The sequence below is a fragment of the Schistosoma mansoni genome, chromosome W, assembly GCF_000237925.1.
Source record: "Schistosoma mansoni strain Puerto Rico chromosome W, complete genome".
Classification (NCBI taxonomy): Eukaryota; Metazoa; Platyhelminthes; class Trematoda; order Strigeidida; family Schistosomatidae; genus Schistosoma; species Schistosoma mansoni.
In genome coordinates, this window is record NC_031502.1 from 51,851,750 (window position 1) to 51,865,666 (window position 13,917).

General features: G+C 37.2%; 1 protein-coding gene across 2 annotated transcripts in view; it reads left to right on the plus strand.

Annotated features, from left to right (window-relative positions):
* Positions 1 to 13,917, plus strand: part of Smp_039870.1 (putative vasodilator-stimulated phosphoprotein) — a gene marked incomplete at both ends in the record, with an annotated part of 49,422 nt that overhangs the window by 11,740 nt on the left and 23,765 nt on the right. Inside the window, 2 exons of one of the 2 annotated variants that reach the window (XM_018790101.1) lie at positions 373 to 469; positions 10,464 to 10,654. In XM_018790101.1, the coding sequence (XP_018655478.1) occupies positions 373 to 469; positions 10,464 to 10,654 (288 nt within the window). 2 annotated transcript variants of the gene reach the window in all.

The following is a 13,917-nucleotide window of genomic DNA, read 5'->3' on the forward strand; positions in this document are numbered from 1 at the left end:
GATGATCTTGGGCTTCTGGAAGGTTCTGCGATCCCACTGAACATAGTAGTATGACACGTAGTCATCCAATCAGAAATATGACACGTGACCCTCCACTTTCTCGATGTTTCTGAGAAACCACTATTCAATTCTGACTGGATAAGATGTCTCCCAGCGTTTTCAGGGCCCCTCAGGGCTTTTTTCGAGGAATATTCCGGATCACCCCTACAGTATTATATACATATGATTTAGAAAGTGTTAGATACTATTTTTTAATTCTTGATTATTACATCTTCCCTTTTCTTTTTCCCCTATTTCTAATTTTAATAATTTATTGGCTTTAAAATTTTCATTATTTATTGGTTCCCATGTCCCGTTTTGTATTACAAATAGTTTCGCATCTTAAATCATCAATGGAACAAAATGTATCCACGATAAATGGTTGTTCAATGAATGGTAATACAGAACATGGTGTAAATTGTGATTCACCGTAAGTGTTTTTTTTTCAAAAAATTATTGTTTTTAAGATGATGAATAATAATGCGAAAATGTTGATCGATTCTATAATTCGATGTTCTTTCTTTACTCTATTTAATTCATTAATATTTTGGAGGCTATATGGGCATCGACGTTTCCCAATTGCATTCATTGGGGTGTTTGTGTGAACAGAATCGGTTTAAGCGTTGAAATTCCATTTTCCGAATTGCAATCGTATCCCGTAATGACAGTAAATAAAACCCTCTCATATAAAAGTAGGCTGTGGTTGTGCTGTTGCATGAGAATATATTAGGAAGGGACATGAACTCTCCTTGGCCTTTGTCGTAGCATAACATACAACAATTTAGCTAAATTACGAAATGCATAGTTTGTTGAATTTCAAAATAGTCTAAAAAGGATATGTAGAGAAAAAGAAAGAAGATACAGGGGGATGAGAGTAGAAAAGAAACATTAGCTCAGAAAATAGAATATAAAATTCTAGGTTAGGGTAGAAAATAAATATGTATCTACTCTTCGCGTCGGTTCTTTGACCACACCATCAATTACAATAAGTATAGGTGAATTGGACGGTTGGTTGATTGAATTGGTTTCGCTTCAATCAAATCTTTATCATGTAAGTTGCCTATCACAAATTATTTATTCTACCTAATTGTTATAATGAGTATAATAAGTATCGACTCAAAATTCACAACATAGCAGTTGAAAGTAAACTGTTTTAAGAGTATTGTCACACCGGTTAGTTCTGTGCGTATAAGTGCTTATATTAAGTAGTTAACCACTTTGTTGAGCTAATTGTCTTTTTTAGGTACTAAAAGATTTAGAGGAAGATCATAATGACCGAAATTACCGTTCTTACACATAATACATCCAACCACTTCACAAATATTTGTAGTAAATCCATATCACTTTTTATAAAGTGAGAAATTCAATTTTCCTTCTTACAGTAGTTGATTATCTTAAATACCATTTTAATAGAATACGTAATTTTGGCCAGAATAGTTGTAGAATTTAAAAGGTAGAGAAATAGATAGACATATTGTGATATAGAGAGTTATTCAACATGAAACATTGCTAGTGCTGTTAACACCCTTCTCTGTTTGATTCTACTTGTTCTTCACTCAAGTTATTTGATTACTCTTATTATCATTAGAGTAGATTTCTAGTTTAGAAACTAAGGTGAGGAAGAAAAAATGAGGATAAATGACATATGTGGAATGGGGATATATATATATATATATATACATATATATCAGTCAGTCAATCAGCGACAACGTAGGACCAGGAACATACATGCATCGGTTCAAGTTGCCATAACTCGTTAGCACAACAAGATGAACACCGGATTCATAGACGTAATTAATTTAGCGGTTGTAGTATATAAGGAAAGGTTGTATATAAGGATATAGTATAGGAAGGAAAAAAGTTATGAAGCAATTTTAATCTCAAGGTTTAAGGGAAGATAAAGAGTGTATACACCTACAACATTGTGATCGATTTTGAACCATGTCACCTAGAGTCTCCAACCATTGGTTACGATAGTCGCGCAGACCTCAACCAAGTAGTTTGCATCTGCCAACATGGCTCAGACTAGAATTTAGTGACTTCAAGCACTGATGCCATGTTTTGGTTTGGCCGCCCCTAACTCTCTTCCAACCATCGCCAATACTAGTCAGCATTGCGCGTCGTAGTAATCGGTGTTCAGGCATACGTAACATGTGGCCCAACCATCTCAGTCGATGAAGATTCATGACCTCATCAACTGATTTACCATCATTCCCTAATACCCTGTATCTAACCTCACTATTACTTACCCGCTGATCCCAGTAGATGCGAGAAATATTTCTAAGGCATCTGTGATCAAATACTAGTAACTTACAAGTATCTTCTACTCTTAATGGCCATGTTTCACAGCCGTAAAGTAGAACAGAGCGAACTGCTGCGCAGTATACTCGTCCCTTAATTGATAGACGGATATCTCGTCTTCGCCATAGGTGACGTAAGTTGGCAAAAGCCAAACGAGCTTTTTGAATCCGTGCAGAGATTTCGTCAGACACCAACCCATTAGGACTGATCAGACTTCCAAGATAAGTGAAGTTGTCGACGCGTTCGACTACTTCACTCCCTATCCTTAGTTCAGGTGTTGACGCAGGCCAGTCCTGGAGTAACGATTTACATTTGGATGGGGAGAAACGCATCCCAAACATCCTGGTATTATTACTCAGTTGTAACAGAAGACTCTGCATTTTGCCAGCGTCTTCACCAAACAGGACTATGTCATCTGCGTATTCTAAGTCGATAAGTGAACCTCCTGGTAGGAGATCAATTCCTGAAAATTCAGTCGACGAGAGTGTTATTTCCAGCAACAGGTCTATAATGAAGTTAAACAAAAATGGGGATAGTGGACAGCCTTGACGGACACCACTTGAGGTTGTAAAATCATATGACAGTTCGCCATAAGCTCTCACTCAACTGCTAGTGTTCGAGTAAAGAGCCTTCACAAGGTTTATGTACTTCTCAGGTACACCTTTCAATGACAGACACTGCCACAGAACCTCTCGGTCTACAGAGTCAAATGCTGCTTTTAAGTCAAGAAAAACTATCATTGTCGGACGCCAATAAGCATGTCTGTGCTCTAAAACTTGACGAATGGTGAATATGTGGTCGATACAGCCACGACCAGGTCTGAAGCCAGTCTGATTTTCTCGTGTTTGCAGTTCACGAGTCTTAGTTAGGCGCCCGATAATTATTGAGGCTAGTATTTTAGATGCTATGTTAGTCAGACCAATCCCTCTATGGTTATCACAGGATGATTTTGGCCCCTTCTTATATATTGGGACAATCAGAGATTGTGACCAGTCAGATGGGATTACGTCCGTCTCCCAGATTTTGGCCAGAATATTAGTCAACCTAATCGCTAAAATTGGACCACCATATTTAAAGACCTCTGGAGCCAATCCATCTGGACCAGCTGCTCTTCCTCGTTTCAGATTACTTAAAGCCTTTTGAACTTCAAGTAGGGTCGGGGAGCCTACTTCAATGTTCCATTCAGGTTTTCTGGGAATAGTGGGTAGTTGTGCAGTAGCTGAAGGCCAGCTAAACTGCTCCTTAAAGTGTTCCGCCCATCGTTCTAAACGTTTGGGTTGAGAGCAGATAAGGGTTCCGTCTTTTTCCGAGATCGTCTCACTTACACTTGACTTCTTAATTCCAGTTTCTTTTATTAGTCTGAATAGTTGCCTGGTGTTGCCTACAGCCGCTGCCTTTTCCATCTCTTTTGCTTTCGTTGCCCACCACTACTCACGATCGTTCCTTAGACTTTTAGTTAACCTAGATCTAATTTGTTTACGCTCTTCGTCATGTTCAGAGCCTGATGGGATGAGTTTACGCGAATCCATCAGTGAAATAGACTTAAAAGAAATCCATTGGTTTTTTGGAGCCCTATGGTTTAAATGACTAATAGATGTTACTGCTGTTTCCACAGCTGTTCGTATGTCTTTCCAGGCAGCATCTGGGTCAGTCTCGTTTACAAAACTGCCTAGATGTGAACTCAGTTGTTTCTGGAATTCGCATTTGGCTTTCTCGTCCTCCAGTTCAATCCTAACGGGTCTTCTTAGTGTACTTTTCCTGCGTCCATTGAGGCGCAGACAAATGCACGCTCGTATTAAAGCGTGATCAGAGTCTAAACAAGTATTCCAATACGAGCGACAATCTTCTATTGAGCCTCTCCAACGATGACTGATGACAATATGGTCTATTTGAGTCCATCGTTGGTTTGGTGCAGGTGGTCGCCAGGTTAGACGATGTCTCTCCTTATGCTTAAAATTAGTGCTTGCTAAAAATAAACGATTGTCTGAGCATAGTTGCAACAGACGATCACCATTATCGGTTCGTTGAGCCGGAATACTAAAACACCCACCTAAATGTCTTTCTGTTTGATTTAAGCTGCCTATCTGGGCATTAAAGTCACCCGCTACGACTACTATGTCTGAGTGCTTAGCTTTCTGAAGAAGCTCAGAGAGCTTTCTGTAAAAGTCATCTTTCACTTCATCATGGCTGCAGTCAGTGGGAGCGTAGGCAGAAACGACGAAAAGGCTGACGTGTGTCCCTATCCTTCCGAGTTCTTACGGAGCCATTTAGCCGGACAGCACACAGGCGACTGTTATCGGGGATCCATTCTAGTAGTGCCTGTTCTGCCATTGTACTTAGTGCTATGCCTACACCTGTAAGTCCACGAGAACTAGCCAACGGGTCGCCAGATACACGGAGGGTGTATTTCGTTGGCTGTCCATTTTGGCGAGGTGAGGTCAAGTGAATGACCACACTAGGATCCTGTATGCGTGTTTCGGAGACACAGAATACATCAATGGTACGAGATTCTAGGGTGTTAGCCAAGGAGGCCTGTTGACCGATTTGACTTAAAGTACGTACGTTGAAGGCTCCAATGTGTAGTTTGGAGCGAGGTTTTAGTAGACCTGGGACAGCGTTTCGCGCACTAGAATCGTTGGCCATGGTGACACTTGAGGAGGAAACCGGAAGAGGAAGTTTAGTGTTGAAAGTGAAGGTAGAAGGAATAGTAGGAATTGAAGAAGGAGATTGATTATGAATACAGTGGTCTTGAGTGCTGTTAGAGGTATGAGGGTGGTTTTCAATTCCCGGTTGCCCACACCGTGGAAGGGTTCTTCTAGAGGTACCTGAAAAGGAAATTGTGTTAGAAGTGGTCTTAATGACCTGAGAGCGTGACCGCAGTGCCCAAGGGACAACTGTTTGAGGTCGGTCACACACGACCTTTTTGTGTTAGCTCCGTTCTTCAAAAAAAACCTTACCGCCGGAGACGGATATCCGTGGGATAAGGCGAGGTGTGCATTTTTAGGGTCGACCTTTTCTAACCCCATCCCCCCTTGTGGGAAGGCAGCATTGCTGTCATGCTGGTTGTCTGAAGGAAACACCTTACTGCTGTCACACCTCTGTACAGTCAGCAGTACGACTTCGCCTTCGGACCTTGGGTTTGCTGCTTTTAGTCTCACCGCTCTTCAAACGACCTGCCTGGTATGGTAGGACCTTGAGGAACGATTGTTCCAGCCAGTATAGCTCGATTGAATCATCACGATAGGCAAGCCCGACCACCACGTCAAGGTAGCAGCAGCGGTCGGGTATATATATATATTCATTTATATCAAGGTAATGTAATTAATTAAATTGGATGTGATTTACTTAAGTATTTGTACATATTGGCTATTCTGATTGGTATCTTAATAAGAAAATAAAGGGGATAGTTGTTCGTATCAATAAATCTACGCCTTTGCTTTAATATTTATTCATTTTAATTAGTTACCAATGCTACAGGCAGCTGATATGTGTATTCAAGTTATCATCTAATGTGATCTTATTTTTCCCAAATTATACTTCAATAAATTCTACATAAACTGTCTAACCAATATGTAATAGTTTCAAGTATTGGATTTGTATTATTATTATTATTGTTATTATTAAATGTTTTCTTTAATGTAGATGTGACGGTCAAATGTTCCATACATATATGTATACTTTCAATCTTAGTATGAATAATCAGTATATGCTATAAGAATATGTCTTAGTGGCTACAAATTTAGGGTTATCTAAGCTGCTATTTTTATCTGTTTTACGTAAGGGAGTTGTGCGTTAGCTGATTACTTACACAGTGATCGACTTAGAATACGCAGATGACATAATCCTGTTTGGTGAAGACGCTGATAAAATGCAGAGTGTTTTGGTAGCACTGAGTAACAATGCAAGGATGTTTGGGATGCGTTTCTCCACCTCTAAATGTAAATTGTTGTTTCAAAACTGACCTGCGTCAACACTTGAACTAAGGATAGGGAGTGAAGTAGTCGAACGCGAGATATCCATCTGTCAATTAAACAACTAGTATACTGAGCGATAGTTCATTCTGTTTTACTTCACGGCTGTGAAACATGGCCATTAAGAGTAGAAGATACTCGTAAGTCACTAGTATTTGATCACAGATGCCTGGGATCATCTGTTGAGATCACCGGGTAAGTAATAGTGAGGTTCGATGCAGGGTATTAGGGAATGATGGTAAATCAATTGATGAGATTGTAAATCTTCATCGACTGAGATGGTCGGGCCACGTGTTACGCATGCCTGGTAATAAACTTGTGTTATTTGTATTCAGCAGTATAAGTTCTTATAGATTCGTTTATTATCTCGTTTGTTCTAATTCTTTTCCAATATTTTGGAGTATTTCTTTTTGACTGAATAGATTTTATGAATTTGCGATTTGATTTAAAACTCCGCCTGTAGCGGATGATGATTCTATAAATTATAAGTTTATAACAATTTCTTGACTGGACTATGTCAATCAAGTCATATTTATGTTTAGTCTAGAAATATGCCTGGTTTTAATTCATTTTTAGCTTGTACTTTTGCAATGGCTTTGTTGTCAATCATTTTAACCTTATGTACCATTGATTGTCTCATTGCTATCGTTTTAACCGTGCCAAATACGCACGTGTTAATAATTAGTGAATACGTGAATTCGAACATATAGAATTGACATATTATGCAATATGTAGTACGAGAATCGACAAAATTTAAATTACAAGTCGATGGTTGATAGTGGTCACACAAGAATGTAAGTAAAAATTGTGTAGAAAGGAAGAATACAAGAGGAAATTTTAAAACTTTGTCGATAAACAAGAATTCATTCGTAACTCCTAAGATAGGGAAAGGGGTTCTAAAAATATCTTATAAATGCCTAATTTTGGTCTGTTGAGGTCAATAATGATAGCTTCCGTTGTATATAAAAGACGTCTTCATGTAATCCCCGATGACAGAATAGATAGTGTGATTGATCACTCGAAATCCTTTCTTTATTTCTGTTTGATCTCCCGTATCTGTTAAGTGATCAAGTGTAAAGGTCTAAATCGGCCTTAATTATTCCATCTTCTTAAATAATTATCATTAGCATTTCACTTGTCAACAATACTATGTAGATTTTCACATTAAATATTATTACATAACATGGAAATTCTATAACTATGTAATCCATTTGATTGATTTATTTTCATTTTGACAACTTGAACCAATGCATTTCTGGTGTTAAGCTTTACGTTGATATTGACTAACTAATGAGTGATTGTATTTATCGTTCAATAAACATTAGTGTTTAAATGAGACTAAAAGAAGTATGTACGCCTAGAATTTATGTGATAAAGTGGCCAGTTATAGATTTGTACGTTAAGTTATTTCTTTTGTTCACGGAGACTAGTGACATAATCTGATTTGTTGTCTTAATAAGATGGTGGTTGGAGGTGGTCAACAGGAAACCCTGGACCCGGGTTTCGTGCTACTTGGCACTCGTCAGCAAGGTGTACCTGTAATCTTGAGGGAACTGGTGCTCCCTAACGGATTCGATCCCGTGTCACTCAGCTTCACAGTCAGAGACGTTACCACTGAGCTATTCGGACCGCGACCGACCTCTTGTAGGACTGAGATGTAATCACAATTGATTGATCATTGGGTGGTGATCAATGTCATGCGTGTCAAGTCCTTCTTAGTGCTGATCGAATGCTATCGATCAAGTTTCAATGTGGCCACTAGTCTAGGTGGCTCGACACTGCGTGCGCTATGTTGAGATAAGGTGGTGGTTGGAGGTGGTCAACAGAAAACCCTGGACCCGGGTTTCGTGCTACTTGACACTCGTCAGCAAGGTGTACTTGTAATCTTGAGGGAACTGGTGCTCCCTGACGGATTCGATCCTGTGTCACTCGATAGCATTCGATCAGCACTAAGAAGGACTTGACACGCATGACATTGATCACCACCCAATGATCAATCAATTGTTGTCTAAATATTTAGCCATTAGTATAATGAATCTGATCTTACACGTGAATGATCTATACTTGTACTTATATTACATATCCCTTAAATTCTTAGCAAATGTACTTTTCAATTGTACTCCAATTATTTACAAAAATGTAGATCTTTGCTTTCTAATGTTTTATTCATAACATTTATACTATTGTTTTTTTCTTAATGAATACTAATTAGATAGGTTATTATATATTCAATTATATTGAATTTAATTTTTTTTAAATTTTATTTTCTATCATAAATGTTGATTGGATTCAAATCTCTTTTTGAAGTTTTTTTTATTTTCAATGAGTTAGTTTCTCATTTATTTATTTATTTATTTATTTATTCTATCACTGAGTAGATTTTTTTTAAAGAAAAAAAAAGAAAATTAACTTATTCACCAAATACTTGAGTATGAGCCAACCAAATTACGTCACCCTATGGTGAAGACGAGATATCCGTCTATCAATTAAGGGACGAGTATACTGCGCAGCAGTTCGCTCTGTTCTACTTTACGGCTGTGAAACATGGCCATTAAGAGTAGAAGATACTTGTAAGTTACTAGTATTTGATCACAGATGCCTTAGAAATATTTCTCGCATCTACTGGGATCAGCGGGTAAGTAATAGTGAGGTTAGATACAGGGTATTAGGGAATGATGGTAAATCAGTTGATGAGGTCATGAATCTTCATCGACTGAGATGGTTGGGCCACTTGTTACGTATGCCTGAACACCGATTACTACGACGCGCAATGCTGACTAGTATTGGCGATGGTTGGAAGAGAGTTAGGGGCGGCCAAACCAAAACATGGCATCAGTGCTTGAAGTCACTAAATTCTAGTCTGAGCCATGTTGGTAGATGCAAACTACTTGGTTGAGGTCTGCGCGACTATCGTAACAAATTGTTTGAGACTCTGAGTGACATGGCTCAGAATCGATCACAATGTTGTAGGTGTATACACTCTTTATCTTCCCTTAAACCTTGAGATTAAAATTGCTTCATAACTTTTTTCCTTCCTATACTATATCCTTATATACAACCTTTCCTTATATACTACAACCGCTAAATTAATTACGTCTATGAATCCGGTGTTCATCTTGTTGTGCTAACGAGTTATGTCCACTCTCCCCATTCTTGTTTAACTTTGTCATTGACTTACCTGACTGAATACTGTACAGTTACTCAAGCTGATGTAAATAGAGTGAAGTTTGAACTTGGTACTTAGTGGTTAAAAGTCGAACACCTTAAATATTAAATCACTGTTCTACTGTAAAATATAAAATTACTTACTTTTTAACAAATTACTATTTGACAAATGTCTTATTAGAGGTTTATTTTCATCATTTATTATTGTTAACTGGAGAACCATAGAAAATTAAAGAGAATTAATCAGACTTTTCATCCTAGTTTTGGCCTTCTCTTCATTAGTTCACACGCCTTCGACCTCGTATATGATCGAAAATAATACATCCATGTCTCTCTTGTAGCAAACACGTTACTTTTTCACAACTGGATCGGGACCCACTAGTTCATATTTGTAACTTCAGTCAATTCCATTAATGTTCGTCCGATATCATCGTTGATATTTGAAAGTCATCGGTCAAAGCTCCACATTAAACCCTAGAATTCATCTCTAAACCAACCCCTAGTTTACGTATAGGGAAAAAAGCTTAGAATGAGTAGACAGAAACAAGGTGAAAAGTAGTCTAATGGTTGAGTATTCATTGCGAGATCTTAGAGTCTTAGGTTCGATGGATGCACACTGCCAAGAGGTTTCATACTTAGAGAAAACATTCTATCCAAAGCTTATTTGTTTTGTTGGGGTGCTGCCTCAATGGTTAGGGCGCTTGACCTTCAGCCACTGAGTTGTGTGTTCGTACGCCTCTCCATCTACGTTGATTCGGTCAACAGGATAGTATCACTAGCCTTCATAATTAGAATGACTCAAATCCAAGTGGTAACTTAATTAATAAATACCAGCTAAATAGTATCACATTCTCTGTGTTTCTTAACTCTATTTGGCTTAGCATTTGACTATTTATAGATTAGACTATGAAACTTTAACTGATCATTTGAATTGTGCTATTTCTTAGGATGAATTTAGATTTCTTAGTTTTTTTTCTTAAAAAATAGGTATTATTCATCTTCAGACGATAGTGTACGTAATCTTCGTGGTCTGCCTAATGGATCCAATGAACCTCATGTGAATCCAACTTCATTCGTGACGTTGAATGCTTCCAATTTTCCTAATAGCAATGTTAAACCATTAGGTGGAAATTCAGATGAATCTTCTGTTACTACCAGGTCTCTTTCACCAAATCAATGTGAGTTTATAATTAAAAGTGTATTTTTATCACTACTAAGTAGTTACTAATATCATATTATTTAGTCCTTAGCTGTCATCTACGTAGATTGATCATAGTGCAATGTGATCACTAGGGCATGTAACTCGATTTGCTGGCGCACTATGATTAGATGTTGTCAGAAGGGGATTTGTGGAGATTTCAGTATATTTCAAAGTTGAAATCATGAGTCAATTGAAGCTAGACCACCATCGAAAACCTGGAAGCACTGGACGGCCGTTTCGTCCTATTATGGTTGGCTAAATGTTTCGCCATAGTTGCCACTTATCAACAAGACGTTTCTTCAATTCCAAGTTAATAAGGCTTCCTATTTTGACATCATTTTCCATAAGATTTCAGGGAACACTGTGTTGATATACTCCAACCTACGAGAAATCTGATTTCAAAGCTACCCACAGATTCTCTACTACTATCATTTAAACATATATCGAACTTCATAGTCCTATGAAAGTGTGTGTGTGATTTACCCATATTTTTCATGTTTCAAGTACTTACCACTCTGCCTTTAACCAAGTGATGTCAATTGTTGATGATCACATATAAATATTACATTTATTTAACCGTATTCTTTCACATGTTAGCGTGATATTGCTTGACCCCATTATTGTAATAAATATTTATTTAATTTTGATTGCGTTCTCTTGCATTCCATAACCATAGTGACATTTTAGTGACAATAACTCATCAGCTATTGTAACACTTATTTAGTTTCGATTGAAGCTCACAACATAAGCGATAATCATGCAATTTATTATTTCCCCATACATTGATTTTCCATTGAGTAGTGACCAATGTTGAAAAGAGATCCCTTCGCTTAACTTCATGTTTTTAATTTCTAATGTTTAAATGAGAATCATCTGTTAATGTAATGTTTGTCTAGTCCTTAGTGTAAGTCAATTTCTAACGTTCAAGTTGCAATATGGCTATCAGTATGAATGACTCGACATCTCAAATAGCCCTTTATTTAGGTTTCCTACTATTTGACACTTACCAACAAGGCGTAGTTGCTACATTGATGGAACTAATGCTCACTATGACTGTGACTCCCTCACCCGGCTTCATGGTTTGAAGCATTCTTACCGAACTATTCGAAGCCTCTTGTAGGACTGAGATTTTTCAACAGTGACTAACCATCTTTATCATACTTGCCCTATTGACGAGTCCCAACTAACTCAAAATCTAGGTCCAAAGTTTCCTGTCTATTACCTTCAACTACCCTTTACATTAAATAGTTTTTATATTTGTAATCACGTACAAATTTATGTAGACAAGGATTTAACCAGTGATATCATGTTACTATGTTGATTATTGTAGCACGATGTATAATCTATGTGTAATTTCGACAAAAGCTGAAACAATAAAGCTATTAGTATAATTAAACTAAATCAAAATAAATGTATCATAATATTGACACAATCAAATAATAAGCAAGTGTGAAAGCATGTAACCGAGTTTATTACTACTAAAAAAACTTTTACAACGTACGTCCTAGTTGATTGCAGAGTTCATTGATTAGAAAAGTATAAGATAATTTTGTACTTCAGTATCTTAAAGAAGATGAAAAGGGAATGCATCTGAGCCATTGTGACTGATTATTAATAACGTCACCAATCCTCCCCAACCATCATTTATGATAATTGAAAGAATCCTCACCTGATAGTCAACAGTAACCAACATGGCTCAGTTCAATAGTCATTCTTTTAATGATTTGATGCCACTAGGGCTTTATTCCTACGTACTACTACACCAAACAAACTTCGTGCCTCGAGGTAGACGATGATTAGACATACATGACACATATCCTAACCACTCCAGTTGATGAAGATTTACAACCTCAATAAACTGGTATCCCGCTTTTTCTGTTCACTCTGGTGGTCTCAGTATACACAAGCGATGCTTTGAGGGTATTGATGATCAAACGTTAGTAATAGTAGTAGTTCATTATCCCTCGTACTTGATTAATCAATAATAAAATATTCCAGGACCAGAATCATAAATAACCATATAGAATATGGTCAAAAAATGCATAGAACTTTGCTTCAGTTTAAATTGACACACAAAATCACAGAGAAGGTAACAATAAACTACTCAGAATAGGACAACATAGCGGAATAGATAATAGGTGTTAACCATGTGATAGAGTATTAGATTTCCGTTTATATTGGATACTTGTCATGAATAACTAAACAATATCAGTTTAATGAATTCTGGTTGGTTTTTTGTTCAAAAGGACTTGACTTTTAACTTGTAGGTGGAGAGCTCAACCCTCATTCTACTTTGTTTGAACAGTCAAGTAGTATCGTTATTTCTGACACTAAAAGTGTTTTTGAAGGCCAACTACATAAACCTAGTAAATAAGTTATTGTAAGTTATGACTAACTCATTAAATAGATGAATACATCAACACACGTTCTCACATAAAACCGTGTAGATTTCCGCACTACATAGAAGTATAAATACCGTAAATAATAGTTTCCAATATTCTTTCTGTGTTTAAGCATTCTCTTTGGTATTTAGGTTGATGAGATCATCTGTTAATTGATTGTTATTGTTATAGGTTTAGCTCACATCTCACAGTAATGATCAATAACTTCCTACGTCTAAAATTTGTTCAGTTCAATGGTTATTTGATTGACATGTCCTTCATGTTACCATTGAGTTTACTGTAAAACATGGTTTTTTTTACAGTGTAACAGATAGCTATAGTGATTCGTTCTTGACTAGTTCGATCCGTGTTGGGTGTGAGACAGCTATCCACCGTAATCAATGGATAAAGGATTGTGCAAAATCATGGATTAGTTGAAGTTAGACATTAATACCGTTGAACGCCGACTCAATTGTCTAGAGGTTCAGCGTTCGAGCGTGAAATCGAAGGTGCTGGGTTCGATTCCCCTGTGCTAAGTCGTAGATGCGCTTTGACGTGAAATCCCCATACTAGGATGAAATAGCCTTGCAATCCTTTCAGGTTTCGAAGGGTGGGCTAGCTAAGATCAGTTCATTATTTCAACTGTGAAAATACAATCTCCACAAATCCCCCATAGTGAATTTTATCTTACTGATTTTCGTTTACGCAGAACGCGCGACTTCGTTTATAAATTTTCTTGTAAATTAACCACTAAATAAAGCACAGTATATGAAGAAATTCTAGGGAAATAAGTTCAAGTTTACTTGTTTATAAAGTTGTATCAAGTACATTTAAAAGAAATATTTATGCTTGTAAAACG